At 41.8% G+C, this 21,202-nt stretch overlaps 1 protein-coding gene across 1 annotated transcript in view; it reads right to left on the reverse strand.

Annotated features, from left to right (window-relative positions):
• The window catches only part of LOC103923990 (engulfment and cell motility protein 1), a 160,088-nt gene extending 149,446 nt beyond the window's left edge, over nt 1-10,642 (reverse strand). Inside the window, exon 1 of the mRNA XM_009332425.1 lies at nt 10,561-10,642. Coding sequence (XP_009330700.1) covers nt 10,561-10,638 — 78 coding nt within the window. The 5' untranslated portion in view covers nt 10,639-10,642. The remainder of the gene's footprint in view (nt 1-10,560) is intronic.
• Between the last annotated feature and the right edge of the window lie 10,560 nt (nt 10,643-21,202).

A 21,202-nucleotide genomic window follows, 5' to 3' on the forward strand; every position in this document is an offset into this window, starting at 1 on the left:
TACCCCTTTGTAGTCCTGCTGCTGAAGGCTGTAAGAGACATATCTATGCTTAGGTAACAGTGACAGGACACGACTGTTTACTGTATGCATAGGAATGTAGCAGTACTAGAAGACAGAAGTGAGCTATTATATTTTTTTCCTTTTTGAACCATGAAAGATGAGGTAAAAGCCTATTTCCATTCTCTGCAGTGTAAATCCACTCTACAGGCCGTTCAAAGACACTTTTTTTTGCCTGGCTGTAAATATTTGCCTGATGTTGAAGAGAATGGACTTGATGTTTTTGTTATTTCAATCTTCATAAAATTATGTTTATGGAAATTTACATAGTATCTTTGCTGCATTTACAGTTCTGAAAAGTCAAATTCACCTTATTAGTCAATGTACTTCAAAGAATTCCTTACAATCAGATAGTCCAAAAATATTTCAAAGTTTTCCCTTCATCGAAATGAGTATTTTGCGCTAGTACATTTTAGTTTTGTTTTTTTGCCTCTATGTCCTCCCCTACACTAGCAAAAATGAAGTGTGCTTTTACACATGCTGAAATGCTCGTTTAAAGCTTTAAGAAGATCAGGCTGTAGCTTTAATGCATGAAATAACTCAGATCAAAGTAAATCTTACGCTCCCTATACGAGATAACCCCTTCAGCTAACATACCATAGCCGTCTGCACTGAACACATGGGTTAGTATCAAAGTATCTTCCTAGGGTAGGTATTAAATTGTTATCTGAAATCCAGTGGGAGATGATAATGAGGCATTATGGCCTTGCAACTTACTGATCTGCACACATGGGGAGAATCCTGCCATTGACACCAAGCATAGGCAGCACTAGAGCTGACATGAATTTACACACCCAATAAAGCTTTATCTGCATTGACTGGTTAGTACAGGTGTCTAAGATGCTGGCTAAGTGCAGCCCTAATGACATCCACCATGCAGTAATACCCAGTCACCACTTCTGTGCTCACCTGCATATGTCTCAGGCCATGTCTCCAGCTTTTGTGTGCTAAGACGCACACAGATCCCTAACTTAGTCTTCTTGAGTACCTGCCCTTGCTACTTGTGCAATATTTTGTAGCCCTTCTAAAGTAACTTGCACAACACAGACTGAGATTTCCCACTCCAATTTCCTCACCAGTTTCATCCTTTCATGCCTACACCTTGGGTTCCCCATAGAGGTAACCAGTCACCAGGAAGCACTAAGCACAGGCATGCAAGAGTGTAGGCTGGGTGAGTCCAGGCCACTGTTTTCTTCCAGGGAAACTGTGGGATAAGCAAAAGAAAGCTAAGAACATTCAGTACGCCAGTGCTGACCAAGCCCCAGGTCCAGTTCAAGCCACCAGTACACTAACCCGGGTTTAAAGCACTTCCAAATGAAATAGCAAGTGTGTGTGCATGTTTTTACTGTAAAGAGGACAGAAGCCTAAATCTGGGTAGAAACCTGTGTTATACGTACAGTTCAGATATACTTTGTCCTATACCAGGGAATTGTAGATAGGTTTCTTTCAGGCCAAGGTTGAATATCTTTCCTTTTCAAATGACTAGCAGAGATTCATTGCTTTTTCTTTTTCCGTTTTTTTTTTTTGGTTTGGGGTTTGGGTTTTTTTTTTGGACAATGATTGGGATACCACTTTCCCTGGCTGACACCTTTTAATCACAGAAGTAACAAGAAAACCCTTAACCCTTGCTGTCGTTAAGCCTATCACAGAAAAACAGCAGATGCAGCACATCTGTTAGTGGAAAACACTCAGCATTAAAAAAAAAGTTCTGTTGCTGATCTGTGCATCTGTCAAAAAACAGAATCTCAAGCCAGTAAATACACCATTCTGTCTATAATTAATGCTACCATTCTACTAACAAATCTTTTAGTGCAAAAGTCATTTTTATGGCTATTAAAAAACAGAAAAACACCTCTTTTCGCAATCAGTGGAAGCTTCATCTGTTACTGTCATACACCAGGGGCTACAGAAACAGAAGCAGGACTGTCCAGTGGCAAACACCAGATGCCAGGACACCTGGGTCCTTGACTCACTACTTTGCCACTGGTTTCTCATGATGTAAGAGGCAAGGTGGTCTCCTGTAAGGGGGAGGTACTGGAGAGCTTTGGGCTTCAGCCTCCTCAACCTGCTCTGAACCACTTTGGGAATCAACTCTCTCCATTGACTACAATGGAGTATTAGTGAGACCAGACTTGTTAATTAGGCATCAGGCATGGGTAAAAGATGGAGAAGAGGATTTCCCCAACTCGGGAGCACCAGAGGAAGTGAATACATGAAGAACAGGGACACCCCAACACTGCAGTAACAGAAACCATAAAACCCAGCCAAGGCCAGGTCAAGACCGCACGGTTGTGTCAGTGCAGCAACACAACCCAAGGCAGGAAACATTCGCACCCGGAGCCGACAGGCAAAACCCTCAACAAGTCCGGCCTGCTGATGGGAGAGAGCTTTATTGGCTCAGTTCACAGCCCTTAAGGTGGCAGTTTTAACGTGTCAGTAGAAACACTTCGGTATAAATATAGCAGCAGGGGTTCTGCAGAGCACACGACTTGGGGAAACCCAGGTGTTCGTGTCCTCTTCCCCTTCACTCTCAGCTGCAGCTTCCTCAGTTACTCCCTTCCCTCCCCCAAAGACATCCTCACACCTAAATCTGCATTTCACCAGATCTAAGCATTGCCCCACAGATCATATGTTTAGGATGTTAAAGTGATTGTACAACAAGGAAGCAATGAAACATATCATTAAAAAAAACCCAACAACAAAACAACAGAATTTTACAGAAACTTCTTACTCCGCATCTAGTGTCCTAACAAGCCATAACATTCCCCGTTTCCTCAAGTACTTCGCAAATAGGAACATCAAAAACTCCCAGTCAAGAGTACTAGAGAGTTATAAAACACCTAGGGACCTACAGCTGTTGATTACAGCACGTTTGCGTGCAACATACTTGCACCACATGTTTAAAAATACAGTTTAAAATGCAAAGCAGGGCTTTAAGATGTGGCTCTTCATACAACCGCTTTATTAGGTGAGCATACCTTTGAAAACTGAATGAAGAAACCCCAAACCCAGAGCTCATGACTGACACACTGCTGGCCTACCAGGGTAGAAAAGTCTCTACGTGAAGGCACAAAAAAATTTATACCGTGGGATTTTTAGTATTACTCTCTTTTGTACTACAATCTTGGAGTTCTATAAGGTGAACATAATTGAATCAAAGTGCACCTGGATACTGCAGCTAGCCAGAATGTGGATGAAGTACCTTGTAATTATTTCATTGGTGCATAACTCCAGGAATCTCATTATTACACATTTCCTTTAAATATAGCAGAATTAACTTCTAAGAGATGAGACTCCTGCTGTTTCTTAAAAAAATTTGCGGATGCAACAATCTTAGTCATGCTCAGCCTTCATCTTGAAAATGCCATCAGTTGCAGGCAGCAAAATTCAGGCTCCAATGGGGAGGTTCTGGCTAGCACTATGGGGCTAACAAAATCAGAGCCAGAAAAAAAAGAAAAAGAAAAAAACACACCAAAACCCAAGGAGAGAATTAATAAAGTATTTCATCTATTTCCTAAAATATTATTTCCTGAACATCCTTTATGTTGGAGATCAGGAACTCTAGGACACTATTTCTGCAGGATCTCAAGTGTCTCCTGGCTCTATTTCCACTTCTATAAAAAAAAATATTTAACTCTCTACTGCATTTAACTAATGTTTCCTAACGTAGAAGACAGCACCAAGCAGAAAGCATAGACAGCATCCATTAGACTGTAACTCACTAAATATTTCTATTTCTTTTTCCCCCCCATTTCTCTTACAATTTCTAACCCTTCCCCACAGCTATTGCCTCTTCAATCTATTAAGCTTTGCTGCCGACTCTGTATTCAACGGTATAAGATGAAGTTTTTATGTATTTTTCAGTGATGAGGTCCCAGCCACACACCACAGGACGTCAGTTTGCAGCCTCGAAAGACTCCAACCAATCAGTGGGAATGTGGCTTTGGATGAGCCAGACTATTAAGACTTAACATGTGATGATAACATTGCCCTTTTATCCAGGATGGCTGGCTGCCACCACAGCAAAGAACTGGAGCTCTGATGATAACTACTCAAACCCCACAGTCCTGTAAGAAAAGAAATTATCTTTTTCGACACCCATTGCAATTAACGATTGGTTCACTATATGTGTGTTAGTGCACTGAATTATATCCAATGCATTAAAACATCTGCATTATGTTTTCCAAGGTTATTCTTGTTGCTGAACAGCTTTTTTTTTTTTTTTTTTAAATTCAAGACCTTTCATTAGTCCAACAAAGAAAATGGCACATTGCTTTAGTGGATATGAATGTCTTACCAGTTGTATTAATAATCCCTGATGGTAACAAAACCGAAAGGATTAAAAAAAATGTTAAATATTTTCTCTATGTTTATATGCTGGTTAGTATCTGCTTTATGAACAGTTTCATCTTTGGTTTTGTGAAGTTGAAATACTGACAGGTACAACAAGGAGCAATAAAATCATTAAATCATTGTTAGCATCTGTTTAACACCTAGAAGTTGATTTTAAACAAGCCCTACCTTTAGCAAAGTGGCTTAAGCTAGCCGAGTGTTTTTCAATCTTTTTGAAAAGGCAGCCACCTTTTGGCTCATCTATCTTCAGGTAAGCTTCCCATCAGCAGCAACCAAGGTCCTCCTTCAGAATGGCTGAGATACAGCTGCAGTGAGCAGCCTCAAGCACTAACTCCCTTCTCCAACCTGACAGAAAGGAGCTGCTGCTAGCAAACCCAGGCAGGGAACACTTTTATAAGATTCCACTCCCCTCCCCGAGCTGCTTCCTAGTCCTCTATCTTCAAGAAACTGAGATCTTGCCAGCTGTTAAAGGCACTGACATTTTCCTTAAATGTTTAAATACTTTAAACTCATGATGTGCAATAACATTGGAAATATTCACAACATTCATACAAGAAAGCATCAGTAGCTCCAGCTACTGCAATAGTATTACACTTTTTGGATAAGAGTTCATATAATTTTGCAGTTTTGTGGGAAGGAGGTAAAAGCCACTTTACTCCTTCATCCCCTCAGCACCTAAACCCCTTGGGTTTGAGGGAGTCAGAGCCTGGAGTCCGAACCAAGCGCAGGGTGCGACACCTCACGGTACTGTACCACAGCCTCTGGTACAGGGAGACATCGATATCCCTTTCTTCTTCACCACTTGAATGATGCTGGTGCTTACTAGTATTGCACACATTTAGACTTGTGGTGCTCGGATTGTATTGGTATACTGCTATTAGTAGTGACAGCACTTGCAGAAACTACAGCTATTCTTAGTCCACACACATGGCAGAAGTGATATGCCACTTTCTTTTCTCTAATTAAGCATTTCACAATCCCTTTTGAACCACATTTCTCCCCTCAGTTTGAGAAACACTGCACTAAACCAATTAACAATCCCCAAGGGTCCAGATTTAGGTCTGAAACCCAAAATGATTTGAAAGTTCGCTTTAAAAAAAAAATAATCTTACTGGTTTCCTTTTAATATGCAGTGAAGTACAATGACTTCTCTGAAGGAAAAAAAAAACAGTTAAAATGACATTTATAGCATACACTGGCAGAAGAGAAGAGACAACTTAAAAGACACTTAAAATATAAACTTGCTGACTAAATCTAAACCTCAGAGAAAGCATTAATGTGAAGCAGCCCATGGTTCCTTCCATGTGCTGCACTGCACTGTATTAACATGAAATTGTCATTTGACAGTGCTCCTGTAAATTTTGCCCACTGTACCAGATCTTTGGCTAATGCAAAGATCCACATCTGCTAATTTAATCTATATTTAATGATCTGGTAGATAAAAGTAAATCTGGAGGAAGAGACTGTACGGCCAGGTTTAATTACAAACCATTCCTTTCTTTAGGAACAGTTACCTCCAACAGTGAGGAAGTTCATCCCCAACTTTAAAGAAAACTGATCTTAGTACAACTTGTGTTAACACGCAAGAGTGGATTTGAATGAGAGAAGCTAAAATAGTTATTGCCCCCAAATATCCATCTTGTGCCTCTCCTGGAAGCTGCTTCCCCTGCAGCAGGAACAGTGAAGCTGTAAATCCACAGAACAAAGTATCCAGGTAACCTGAAACCAGCACTGGCTTACCTATAATAATGTGTGCTGTAAAAAAACCCAACAGTTGAGAATGAGTTCTACATAATGGGCAGAAATTAAAGCATGCAAATTTCCATCTGAACACAAGAAATAACATCCTTTTACAAAATGTCTATTTCTGGGACAAACAATGAGAAGACATGAAGGATTAGACAACATGCCAGTTCACCTGTACAGAGCCCGTGCGGCCCTACTCTTAACATCTTCCAGAATAATCAGCCAGAACATTGGGAGAAGAAGGTAACAGGCAGTCAGCATCTACCATTCGTTTCTTCCCCAGACTGCACCCCTAAAAAGTCCAGAAAAAGATCCCCATGCAAATTCAGACACCAACCCATTTCCATTCCTCCCCTTACATGACAGGAAGACTTAAAAGTGGAAAATCATCCTTATACCCAGCTCTTAAAAGTCATAATCAAATCTTTTCATTAAAAATTAATTTTGACTACAGTACTAATATTGCCAGTAGGGATTTATGCGGGGGAGGGGGGAGAGTCTAGATGTTATTTTTCAAATTTTTAATTGAGGAAAATGATGGAAATGAGGGGAAACCCAAGTGAAAAAAACCAAGTATTCTGGAAGAAAGTAACTGAATTCAGTCAAGTCCATCTCTCAAGGAGAAAGCAGAAAAGTACATTAGCTTGTACATGCTTTAATGCATACAGGCAACAGCCAGTTGCTAGTTTTACTGCAATTTAATTAGTCCCCACCTGGTAAGAGAGGGCAGTAAATTATATGCAGTTTTGCCCTCCTTGTGTAAAGCAACTTTCCAGGAAAAAAAAATCTGTAAAACTCTGACGTCAAATAGTACATTTCAATGAATGAGAAGAAAGGTTAAGGACAGAGGCTCGTTCCGAAAAGCCCTTAATTATGTATTAATTGTGCAGGCAAAGAGTCTCTAACTCAGTGAGACTAATTTTGTGTGATTAAAGTTAAGACCATCATTGATGAACCTAGGTTGACAAACCTACAGAAACGTAGTGAGAAGCATCAACTAGAAAAAGCTCTATGCCTCATGAAGTCCAGGGTGTCATAAGTCATGTGCCTGAAGAGGAGGTTTAATGTAAAGTTGAATAACGCTTGGTGGAAAAAATACTCATGAGCTCTTTTCAGGTCCAACACCTTCCAGTACACTATTGTCAATCACTGTGGTTTCACAGTAACATTTCCTCGTTTTGAAAATATTTTATTCTCTTCACTGCTAAGCAAAATATACATATACACAGCAGGTGAATTGGGATACTGTGCAACTGAATATAAATAAATGCTACCAAGTGTATACAACAAGCAACCTAAAAGAAAAAAACCCAGATTTTCCTCTGATCTCTTATATGGTATTTGTACTTCAATATTTGGAATAGCCTCAGTACCCTAGAAGATAAAGAACTTGTGTCATGCTACAGTGAGGTTTTTTTGTTGTTCTTTTTAAAGTAATAATACAGTGCTGTTCTTTTAAATACTGGGGATTTTTGCTGGTAAGGGATCAGAGAGGGAGGAAACTGGTAAGGAAAAGTTTTTAGGATTTTCTGAATATGTCCAATGGTGCTTGAATGAGCAGATCCCACCTGGGAGACAGGCACTGGCCTGGTCAATGGGCAAGTCACTTCTCTTTTCTGCCTTCCTTTTCCCTCCTCCCCTTTATCATCTCCAACAGCTAGCCATCTGAGGTATGAATCATCTCCCCCACTACAGCTCTTTAACTAAATAGATGTTTTAAAGGAAACAGATTGGGGAAAAGTTAGCATTAAGTGAACCAAAGGAAGAGCTGTACGTTTAGAAGCATGTATCACCCTCTTATCTTCTCAGGGCTCACTCCCACATTGCTCCCATCCCTGACCAAGGCAAATGTGCAGGTTTGTGTGTATGGGTAGGTCCTGCACCTGGGTCAGGGCAACCCCCGGTATCAATACAGGCTGAGGGATGAAGGGATTGAGAGCAGCCCTGCCGAGAAGGACTTGGGGGTGCTGGTGGATGAAAAGCTGGACATGAGCCAGCAATGTGCACTCGCAGCCCAGAAGGCCAATCGTATCCTGGGCTGCATAAAAAGAAGCGTGGCCAGCAGGTCGAGGGAGGATAGCTCCTCCTCGGTGCCCAGCACAGAGACACTCTGTTCCTAACTGGTGTTTCTAGGCTCTTGTCCCATGCAAATAATGCTGAGTAGATGTCATATCAGGTATCTTTTGCATAAACTTTTCCTTTCAGAGCTCTCCTCTGAGTTACTTTGCTCGGTCTTATGTTTGCACAGTCTTAGGAAGAGAGGGCTAAGGAGGGAGCCTTATTGCAGTCTTCAGCCCTTCAGGGAGAGATATAGGGAGTATAGAGCCAGACTTTTCTTGTAGTTGCATAGCAATAGGATGAGAGGCAATGGATGCAAACTGCAGCAAGCTAAGTTCTGATTACATATTAAGAAAAAAAAATCCTTGTGTGGATAGTCAAATGCTGGAACAGAGGCCCAGAGTTGATTGTGGGACCTCTGCCCTTGACATTAAAAATTCAACTGGTCAAGACCTGGAGCAAACTGATCTAACTGACCATGGTCTGAGTAGGATGCTGAACCACCAGATGACCTCCAGAGGTCTCTTCCAACCCAAATTATTCTATCATTCTATGGTATTAGGCAGGGATGTTTCTTTCCCATCTTCATTTCTTGCCACCACACCTGTATTTTCCATGTCAGAAAGGTGAGGGATGAGACCCTCAACCTTCATTCCCCCATTTCCCCCTGCACCAGGAGCAGGCTGCTGTTAGCTTTCTCCCTTTCAACCTTATTTTCCCTCCTCTTCTTCCTCCCTATAAAGTGGTATGAGGAAGCTTGCATACAACTTGGCAGGCTGGGTTAGAAAAGTGCTACCCAACATAAGTCAGCATTGATCTTTCTTGTCCCCTCTAATTCTTACACAATAAAGGTAAAAACAAGGTTCCAGGACAGTAAGCTAATATTTCAGATAAGGTACGAGGTTTTTTTGGACAGTTACTTTAAGCCCTTTTGTAAATTAAAAACAATCATTTTGGTATTATTTTACTGCTGCTTGGAAGGTGACTGCATTATATTTGTTCATTTTTGTCCCCACTGTACTTGGTAGCAGTAACCTGCTGTTCATCATGACTAACATGCACCTTTCCCTGAACACAGTTTGCACAGTGTCTACCATTTGTTATATAAGAAGAAAAAAGTAAAACATTCTTCACTCCAGAAGGCAAGAGATTTGTATCTGTAGATATATGCTTACTAAAAATTTTCAGCAAATTAAAATGGATAAGCTTGGCAGGTCTGGAAATCAAACCATAAAGTGCTAAACACTTGGGAACTCCCCTTTCCTCTAAAGAGCTTTCAATGTGCCCGAAAAACATACTGCTGTTATTCCAGCCACCCTCTAGTACCATGTTTCCCCAAAGTTCATGCAGGACTTTCCCAGGCATATGCCACAGAAGGGTTAACTAGAAGTGAAACTGATTGCACTGCGTGAAGAAATTAGGATCCCATTTCAGTAAAACATTTTCAGCATGAATTCCAATTTTCTCCTCTCCAATAGAACTTTATCATGTACTCGGTCCCCAGATACACTAGGGTCTAAAGCACATTATTAAACGCTTTCCTTCCCTCTGAATACTATTTACAGAAATAATAATTATTCCGAACAGGTAACATGCTGTACGATTTCAAAACATTATGGGTAAGCTGTTAAATATTAAAGATGTTGCTTTTAATATTAATGCACGTGCCACAAAAAAAAACCAATCTCAGCGAAGTCCAGAACATAAAACATGGCACTTGTATAACTTGATTTGGTTTGTTTCTCCCCCCACCCCACAACTTCCTACAAAGAGTCTTTAATTCATAATTTTGCATTTTTTAGCTTCTGCACACTGCCTCAAATCATTCCATGGGGCCACCGCATTAGAAATAACCTGCTAAACAGGACAAGCCCTGAGATTCCTGTATGGAACAGCAAAGATCCTCCTGCTCACAGTGCACCACTAGTTAAGTTCCAAAAATCTGCACTTGCTGCAGCCATTCAGTATGATCATACTCCAAATGCGAAGCACTGACTAAAAATTTGAAAAGACTTTCCACCCGGAGGTGACAACATTACCACAATTTTGCAGTTGAACAAACTAAGGCACGAAAGTGTTAAGTGGGTCACACAAGCAGTAAACGCCTTATTTAAGCAGCTGTTTAAAAAGAAAAAGCAAATCAGAAAACCAGCTAAACACATCAAAAACATTAAGCAGTAACAGAGGAAGAGGGTTACACCCCTTATAAAAAACACCTTCTACCACACATGCACTCACAGAAACATACGTGTGTGTCTAAGTAAACATAAATGCAGAGACACACATACGCAGAGAAGAACTTATTTATGCACAGGGCCGGCTGAGCACACGTACACAGGCACTTACTTGATCTATTTCCATTAACTTGGGGAAGGCACCTGGCCATTCGATCGCCACCTTCACTATATCAGCAGGAGGGGGCATTGCGACGCTGCTGTTCTTCGGAGCCAGTAAAATTGGACACTAAATACTGCAGAGAGTGTCTCTCATTCACACCTGCAGGGAGGGGAAAAAAAAAATAATAAAAAATACAGCAGTTCAGACAGAACTCCAGCGCTGCCGCTTTGTCTCCTACATTTTGCCTGGCTGGGCAGACGGATGAAAACGTACGTGTGTAAGTATGTGCAAGAGCAGAAGAATGGCACATATTACAGAAGCAAACACAGGACACAACGCCGCAACACACTGCACAGCTCGACAGTCTGTTAGAAAGATGGCTGAAGCACTGAAATGTACAGTGAATAATAGGCATGCATTAGGTTTCAATAGAGAAACTATTTTTAAATGTTATTAAATATGCTGGTGGGGAAAAGCGACAAACTAGAGGAAGCTCCTGTTACAGTGTCACTCCTGGAGTCCCAGGGAACGTGACCGAAGCGGTTAAAGCGGGCGCTCCAGGAGAAGAGATTGCCCAGGAAGTTATGGCCAGGAAACACTGTTTCTTTTAACTATAGCAATGATCTTCTGGGTGTTCACAAATAGATCACCGCACTATAGCAACCAGGATGTCAGGAAGAAGGCAGAACACACAGCAGTTTCCACATATACATACACACACACACACACACAAAAATCCTCACCTAAGGGATCCAGAGATACCCATATATAAATACTTCTTACGGTAAATCTCAGACACATGAATACACAAGGATATAGTATACATTCACAATGATATAATCAGCTACATAAAACGTCATAGTTCTGCAAGAATATAAATATCAATAGGATCTCACGTCAAATAGTGCAGGCTGTGAATTTTGGGGAAGGAGAGGAAAGGTAAAGAACCAAATCCTCAGGTTCTGCAGAATTTAAAGTTCTGTCTCTTTTGGCTCATCAAAGTTTGTAACCTTGCAATAACAACAAACATTTTTCAAGTGGGTGTAGTGCCTCTCTGGGCTTGCAAACAAACCTTCTGCACCCCTCTCCAAGCCCGATGGTAGCAGGACAGCCACTGAAGTAGCAAAGCTCTGCAATTCTCAGACACAGCAACCCGTGCACCCTCCTGCAGACTGGGAGGTTCCTGCTTGCTTTGCCAAGTCCTCCATGCCGACCACGGCATTTCCCGTGCGCTCTGCCGAGACCCGGCAAAACGCCATCACGTATGACAAAACAAGAGAAGCTGTAGAAATCCCCAGAGGTGCAGTCCCACTTCTTCTTAGCAGAAAAGAGAAGGAAGTGGTGAAAGCATGGACACATGCTTGCACATACACCCTTTGAAAGAGCTAAAGCACGAGAGAAGCTAACAGAATATACCGGGCATCCAAGTGTCACACACAGGTACAGGAAAAAAAGTCTCTGAAGACCTTCAGTTGCTGCTTCAACTAACCCAGTCTAACGACCTTTATCCAGCTGCAGCAGAAGCATGAACTCAGATCAGCCTGAGCAAAATCATGAAGCTACCCCTTTATCAAGAAATTTTGTACCTTCCTCTCTTACTACTCAGAAGTGGGAGTTCGTCCAGCCTTTATGCATATGGCTCTACCTTACCTTTTTTCTTGTGTGTCTTCTGGTCTACTCTGAAAAGGCTCAGTCCTCTGTGTTTGCAAGCCCTGTTACATTCTACATAGGGTTCTCAACACATACTGTAAAAGCAATTTACGAACTTTAACACTCCAGCAGTTTATTTCCAACAATGGCAGTTCTGATGCCGACAGGATCACACATCACCACAAAGCAAAGCACAAGGCAGTAAATAAGACAATGGATGGTCTATAAATACGACTGGATTGCAGGAAGTGCCTTGAAAGACTAAACAACGTGATTAAGAAACACAGTGATATTGTCTACGTTTGGTAGATGTTACAGGGACCAGGAATAAACACAATTAAAGCTTGCTGGTCATTAAGAATAGTCAGACATTTGCTTTTGGCTGTCTTTTCCCCCCCATAGAGCCTGAGCGAATGCAAAGCTCCCGCCATTTCTCCCCTGACACCTCATGCTCCCACCATTTGCATCTCCCACGAGCACTCCCCTTGCTGCGCAGCGCGCTGACTCAACTAACCAGCAAAAAAGTATTTTCGGTCATCCGGTTATTACCACGTTCAAGTCAAACAGCTTCCCAGAGGTGGAACAACATGGGGGTGAGGAGAAGCAAGACTTGCTGGCAGCAATGAGCTGTTAATCAACCTCGACAGTCAAATGAAACTGAGACCTTAGCGCCTTTTTGCTCCCACACTCACAGTGATGGCGTTTCCCCACCTCCTCAGCCCAACAGTCCTCGGTAGTCTCGGCCTGGTGACATTTTGGTATAAAACCGCCCGCAGCACTTAAGCGGAGCTGGCTGACCCAGTGCCCGGCTGACAGGCTTCTCCCTGCACACTCTGGCATGGCACCACATCCCTGGCAGGAGGGACGCTGGAAGCCGGCCGGGGCCTCAGCCAGAGCCCGAGTTTACTGCCCACGACACAAAAAGAGCAGCAGCAGTTCCTGCCAGACAAACTTGACTGAGGATAGCTTCAGATGAGTAAGTCCTTATTTTCAACAGTTTTATTTCCCCCCCCATCATGTTTCTTCTACAGTTTTCATGAAAGAGAAAAATCATCTGTAGGTCACACATATATATAGAGAGAAGGAGACCTATAAAAACCATAGAATCCACCTAATGGATGGGCAAACACATGTTCTTTTGACTGGGAAGACAGGGAAACAACTCAGACCACTGTTGCCTCTCACTGCGAGAGGCAAAGGGAATGTAGGTAACTCGCAGCCCAATACCTCCCCTAGGAGGTTAGCAAACTCCAAAGTTCACAACGAATGCTGGAGAAAAAAAAAAGATGATTCGTGGCCACTGGACATGACTATGAAAGCAAAACGACATCATGCAGCAACACATTTGCAGAAAGCTTCCACTCTCACACACAAATGTGGGCATTAACCCTCGTTTTGCTTTAGTGGGTTGTGGTCCATCTTAAGAAATCACGCAGGAAGAAAGCAAATGGTTTAAGAAAGAAGAGTCAAGGAAAGTTGATGGTAAGTTAATCAAATTCAGCTATGGATTTGCATTCCAAAGCAAGGTTCAAGAGAAGTCTGCCACAGCATTCAGAAGACAATTTCAATGTGACTAGTTTTTAATGCAGGCTAGCACAGATCTCCTACATAATTATAATTATTAATATATGTATGCTTATACAGTCATAAAACACAAAGCATAGTGACAGATCTTTAACTAATACAAATGGATGTAGTTCCGCTTCTCCCACCAAGAACGAACAACTCAGAGACAGTGTGGTCTGAATGCTGAAAAGCATATATAAAATCGTCACTACAAATTTATTTCTGTTTCTCAGTGGACATCCTAGTCAAACATGCTGACTTTTTTTTCCTAGTTTATAATCTTATGAATCCAATGCAGGATCCAAAAGGTAATTTAGTTTCATTCTACCTTTGTGGCAATGCCAGAAACAGATATTCTTTTTTTTTTTTTAAGGCCAAAATAGATGTTTAGTTGTCATCACAAAATTATGATTGCAAAAAGAATTCTGCAATCTACAGCGCTGACAAATACAAATTACCTACTATTTATTCCAGTGGTATGCTGTGTTAGACACTGCCCAGTAAAATAAGGAAGGCACAATCCCTGGTGTGAAACAGCTTCCAATTTATTAAGCAATTCTCATGATGTGAATGAAGAACTAGAACTGATTTCAACTGCTTTTTGTTATGCCAGCAGCAGTCAAGCAGTGAAAAGGGTACAGACGTCGCTAAAGGGTCTAGTTATGGAGTTTTCTCAAGTGCAATTCCTTTTTCTCTCCCAGTGGGATCTGAGAAGTACTGACATGTAAGAGCAACTTTGCAACTCATTTTTATGTTTATTTTCAAGGCAGAATCTGAAGGCAATAGGATGCGTGTGCAAGCACAAGTGTATGAAGTAGAGGAGAGGTCTGAGGAAAAGGAAGGCAACTTCCCATTATTTTCCCTAATGCGTGCATGCAGCTGTAACCTGGAGGAGGTTTAAGCAACTTCAATGCTAAGCAGCACACCATTTTATAATTTGAGGGGAAAAAAGCCACAACCAAAATATCCCTACCACTTGAGTATGCTTTCTTACATCAATAGGGTTTTTCTATGACAGATTAGCCCATTAAAGCACAAATTCTGCAAGTTATTGTTATTACCACATACAGCGTATTTCTGCATTTCAAGCATGCTATGCAGTCCTTCCAGTGGTCTAAGTCAGAGTAATAAACACTCAAGTTGGAAATCAAAGTATGTTAGATTTAATGCAAAAATGCATCAGCACAGACACGCAAGCTCTCAATTTACCTGCCTGGCTCTAAGGGATTAATTCAGCACATGTCAGTAAAACATGTTGAATTTTCCCCTTCTACCTATGCATTGCACGTGGAAAACAGAATTTTATTCATGTATGAAATGAATTCTCAGTAGGACTTTTGGGGTTTTTTTTTAAACTTGTTTTGCAATTTCCCTGGCACTTTCCATACAAGGATCTCCAAGTACTTTAAATAACTTATAGCTATTAGAGAACATCTCTCAAGACATAAACTGTATTCTAGCTCTACAGACATGAGAAAAAATGAAGGCTAATAGGAGTTATGTGACTAGCAGTTCTAGTTGTATATGAAAACAGCAGCCTACAACCGCTCATTTCTTCTTTTACAGAAGAGAGGTAATGTTAAAACAGCAGGCCAGGTCATTTAACGAAGGAAGTTAATGATTAAAAAGTGACTGAAGGAACACCACGCGCATTTGAGAATTTAATAAAACAAAGCGTGTGTTTCTCCTCCCTGGACAAGAGGTAGCATACACAGGAACCACCTGAAGCTGGCAGATCCCCCCGCTCCCCCCTCACAGGCAGGTTTTCCCATGGCATTTCTCGATGGCGAAACAAGGCGAACGGAGAGGAGGGCAATAGCACAGCCAGGACACAAGGCAAGACACAGCGGGTGCCGGCAGGGAGCTGAGCCCTGGCCGGCCACACGAGGACCCGCAGCGGGAGGAGAGGCACACGCGTCCCTCCGCTCGGGACCTTATGTAAGTCACCGCTCCTTGTCAAACCTCATCAGCTTCCCCCGCTCGGCTCCTGCCGCCCCAGCAAACAGAAACTAAGTGGCAAGTTCAGCCGGAAGGTCCCTCAGGGACCAAGTCTGATTAACGATTTTAGAAAGATAATCCAACGCTGGATTAATATCCCCCAAGAGAGTTATTTTTGGAGTTAAACTGCATGACTGAACAGCCGAGTCTAAGGAGCTGTAAACATGCTCTAGCATCTCTGCAAGAAATAAGCACAGGGCGCAGAAGCCAGGGGGGCTGGATGTACACTTTGTGTACATAAAAAGGCTTTCATGCTGCCTTCTTCCCTTTTGTTACGTGTTGGGTGCTATTCACCTCTGAACTAGACAGGAGTCAAAGGCCCAGCAGACCCACGTCAATAAAATCCACAGACGCTTTGCCACAAATGGAAGGTAAAGCTCTACGGGAGCTATGAGCTATATTCTAGTAAGCGATGGAAAAGAGGGGTGATCTCAGCGAGCAGACAACCCAGGGGGGCTGCCACCCCGCCTGCAGCAGCCACCGACACTGCAGGAAGACCTGACCCTACTCGACAGACTTCCACGGTTCAGAGCGGTCCATCAGCTTCCCAACTGGAACGTTTCTTTGCTGCTGAAGGCTGAACCTGCAATCTGCTAATCAATCAGTGCATCATTAGCCCAGGAATGCACCATTTAATATTATGATAAAAGGAGCTTTGGACCCTTCAGGTTTAAATACACCACTTTTCCTCTCCAAAATACCTGGAAACCTAGTATTGGGGGAGATTTTAGGAATATGGGTGTGAAATATACAGAATAGGACAGTTTTTGCCACTGGCGAAGCCGCCCAGGAAAGATGGTGAGTATTTGTGTGGTTATCATCTGTCTCATTCTCACATACCCATAACCTTTCTTCACAATTTCATTCCAAGTATTTTACCTTTCCCACAGTCGTCTTGTTGTTCCTCTCCTTAGGAAGCATTTTATGTGGTTGAGGTTTCACTATCTTTGACAGGCCCACTTTCAAAAAAGTGCTCTTCAAAACTAGGGAGAAAAATAAGCTTTAAAGGGTGCTTAAAAGGAAGAGGTGGAGGGAAACACAACAAACTGGACGTACTCAGAATACAGGCAAGCAGGCTGTCTGGTCTTGCTGCTAAAGCACATATTGAAGCATACCAAAAGAATTCAGGTACTTATTTAACTTGAACTCCCCTGCTTCTTGGAAGATTGTGCTCCTTCTACTAAGGAACTTTTAGTTACACGTCTATAATTCAGAGGAGAGAGGACTAAAAACTTGGTTTTGATTATTCAAGGTATCGGAACCTTTGTGGCAATTTAATTAACACTCATACACCATCCAGTCAGATAAAGATGCTCTATTTACTAAAGATGTTAATATATGAGCTCTTCAAATTAGAGATCAGGAAAGTAACTGATAAACTCAAGTATTCAAAAGACTCTTCCAAGAAATTTAAAAAATAAAAAAATTAAAAAACAAAACAAAACAAAAAAAAAACCCCAAAACTACAGCCATCACCATACCAACAATAATCCGGCAGTCAAAGAGGTATGGTCTATCTAGCTTCACAAAAAGAGCATGAATTTTCAAAGGTGCTGAGTACCTGCCTAGCACGTGAAATTTAAAGACCATGGCAGGTATCAAGTACAGAAACAAAAATCAAACACTACTCTGAATAAAACGTTAGAATCCACTTAAACTTTTCACAGTTTATCAGGGCTTGCCGCTCATTTAGGGTTGTTTCTCATCATTGGGCTGTACTCCAGATGTTTCTAAACTGAAGCAAGCAGCAAAAAATATCCCTTAAAATCCCGCTGATTACAACTTTCCTACCTTTTAGGGTAGTCTCACATAACCTGAGAGGTAGGAGGGAAGTAATGAGAAAAAGATGAAGTCTCAATTTCAGCCAGTGGTGCTGCTGTTCTTAAAGGGTTGTAAGGATAGAATGAAAGTTTTCAGCAATAAGAAAGTTGGAGGGGAGAAGAAAGGAAAAAGGAAACTGGTACTGTGAAATAACAACTAAAATAAAGCAACGCTAAATATTACAACTCGAAAGGATGGATGCAAGTTTTTCTTTTTGGGGGGTGCTTTTCAATGCCTTAAGCTAAGCACACTCCAAAGGAGTCCAATGTAACTGGAAATGGAGTAAGTTTATTAGAAGCTGGTTGAAAATATGCTGAAGAGAAACAGAGAAAGTTCATCAAAAGTGCTGTGACTCAGGAAAGCAATTTTGAATAGAATTCAACTAAGAGTAAAGAAATAACAGAAGGTCACAGTACTCTTTTCTAGCACTAGCATGATCTGGCTATGGTACTTGGGACCTTCCTGGCATTTGGATAAATCAGGGGGCTAGAAAAGACACACAAAAGAGCATCTTGAGTCAAGATGATAACACTTTATTGCTTCGCGTCAGCAGAGGCCAAATCAAGACAATGATGACTGGTTATATCCCAAAGGAGATAACAGATACAAGAAGATAAGCTCAAGGTTGGGAGAAACCCTAAACTTCCTGCTAGAAGCAAGATGAAGCAGCAGTATAAAAAACAAAGAGAATTTTTTACCCTATCAATGCTTATGACACATACAGAGGAACTAATGGTACAGTCAGGAAGTTAGCAGTCAAATGGAGGAAGAGAGGGCAACAAAGACGCGTGAATGCTAAAGGAAATAACCGAGTTAACTGACAGCACAGACAGGATGTCGAAGGTTGAAATAAACAGAATTCTTTTCTAAAGAAATCATCGTGCAAAGAAAAGTACTGTGGAAAAGAGAGACACGCTGATACTCCACAGTGAATAGCAGAGCCTGATGCTCATCAGAAGTAAAAGAAACAGCAAAAGAAAGACTGGATACCATTTATGAGTCTAATGAGGACACGATAGTTTTGAAGACACCAGCCATTTGCTTCAGGCACTGACACTGCTCTTCAAAGATGACAAAAACCAAGAGAAGGAAAAAAAACCACCTGTCAGTTATCTTGCAGCAGAAAGCAGCTCCATCTACAGAGGTGTTTCTACCAGCACTGTTTCTCTTATACTTACTGAAATCAGTGCATCAAAACAGCTAACAGTCAAAACACCCCACGTTTTCCTGACTCTCAGCACTGCACAGTCTCTGATTCCACCCCTGTAGACTCCTAGCTCTCTGCCGGTTCACACTCTCATATTCACACAGAATAATTTGCCCTTACCACTTGTGGACTTCCCAGTGCCTGCTCTCTGAAGGACATTCAGCAAAACGACGAGACTGCAAATGGGAAACACAGTCATGGCCACCCAGGAAAAAAAAGCATGGCACAGTTAATATTAGAGACCTTGTCTATAGCTAAAACTTGTGGAATAATTTGAGATATTCTGCATTAAAGAGATTGTATCTCCAAACAATACTGGTTGTTGAGACTAATCTGGCATTTTAATGGACATTATTAAACCACTTCGGAAACATGAATACAGAGATGCTAAGGAAACAAACATGGACACAGTCACATCCCAAAAAAACTACTGTGCATATGCCCATCCTTAACACTGATCCCACCCTGCTTCGTTGGGTACTGCTCAGTCTGTGTACCTGCAGGCCTGGAACCACTGTTCTGGGGACATGCCAACCGGATATCATTCCTCCCTTTCAATGCAGACACATACCTTGGGGCTATGGCTTGTAATTTTAGATCAGGAAGAGCTAGCATACCTGAGCAATCTTCTCAGTTACCCAGCCAGGCTAACCTTAAGATCACTGTAAGGTAAAATACAAGCAAAAAGATACTGAAGAGTCCAAGAACAGGGCAAGTTCCAGGTTCATACAACCAGAACGCAGAGTGTTTTAGAGGGATGCTAGAAACCTTTCAGAAGAAACTTGACTACACGATAACAGCAGTGCCACCACTCTGCTCACCCAGCCCATTTCCAGGGGACATGTGTCCTGTGTAAAGCTTAGTAAACTGCATTAAATGTGACATTTGGTAACAAGAGACCTGGGTATTTTAACGGGACTATCCCTTGCTCATCTCTGTATTGCAAAACCATGAGTAGCAGATGACCCTACTTGAGCAGGAGGGTTGGACAAGATGACTTCCAGTAGTCCCTTCCAGCCTCAACCTTTCTGTGATTCTCTGAGTACACTGATATAATGACTCTAAGCACTCTTGAAGTCCTAGCCTGCCCAGCTGTGTTCAAACATTGTGCCGTTTCTGTACTCAACTGTGCACACAATGAGCAAAGAGCTGCTTTTGTAGCAGGTTGCCTTCTATGCCGTAACAAGATTCTCTAATCACACTAAAACCAGCCGTTGGTTACAACTTAGGAACAACAGTCTCCATAGCTCTTCCCAGCTGGCATCCAAGAGCACTCATTCAAAAACGATCCCAGTCTTTCATAGTTTGAACTAAGAACCTGGTCCAGTGGAAGGTGTCCCTGCCCATGGCAGGGGGGCTGGAACTAGATGATCTTTAAGGTCCCTTCCAATCCAAACCGTTCTATGATTTTATGATTCTATGATTTTAAAGATCAAGATGAAACTTTACTTCTGACAGGGAAACTACTGTAAATCGCTTTTGTGTTACAGTCCAATACATCACATTCAAGCATTTGGTACAATTTGTGGTCGCCCCATAATTTTACTGCACACTTTATTCAACATTAAAATCCACATAGCCCAGGCAAAGAGGAAGAAGAGTGATGCAAACATCATCCTTCTACTGGTTTGAGTCATAAACTCAAGAAAGGCATGCTGTTTAAGCAGCAGGCAACAGTTGAAAAGCTTACTGTCTCTTCCTTTTAGCAGGGACAGCAGGGCAGGCGATGTGTTCACTCCGAAAGTACAACCCACGTGTGAACTTAAAACCCCGCCAAATCTAATTTATGCTGGGCTATAAAAAAAAAAAAGGGGAGGGGGGGGGGGCAGGGAGTGGGAGAGCCACCAATTCAGCCACTGCAGTTAAAGCTAGAGAGGTGTTACGTTTGTCTCCTGTTTTACTACCAGAAAAAAGTGGAAATACTTTAACAAAGAAACCTGACTCATGAAAAATACTAGCTAATTTAGTAAATATGTTTACTTCATTGCTCAGGTAAAAAGTCGTTATCAGTTAAAAAGTCACCTTTGTAGTATATATGATCTGTTTCTCCAAGTATCTTCTATCTATGCTGGTTTTGGCTGGGATAAAGTTAATTTTCTTCATAGTAGCTAGTATGGGGCTATGTTTTGGAATTGTGCTGGAAACAGCATTGATAATTCAGGGATGTTTTCGTTATTGCTGAGCAGTGCTGACACAGAGTCAAGGCCTTTTCTGCTTCTCGCACCACCCCACCAGCGCGTAGGCTGGGGGTGCACAAGAAGTTGGGAAGGGACACAGCTGGGATAACTGACCCCAACTGACCAAAGGGATATTCCATACCATATAACATCATGCTCAGCATGTAAACCTGGGGGAAGAAGAAGGAAGGAGGGGACATTCGAAGTGATGGTATTTGTCTTCCCAAGTAAC

Source organism: Pygoscelis adeliae, unplaced genomic scaffold, assembly GCF_000699105.1.
Source record: "Pygoscelis adeliae isolate BGI_AS28 unplaced genomic scaffold, ASM69910v1 Scaffold58, whole genome shotgun sequence".
Classification (NCBI taxonomy): Eukaryota; Metazoa; Chordata; class Aves; order Sphenisciformes; family Spheniscidae; genus Pygoscelis; species Pygoscelis adeliae.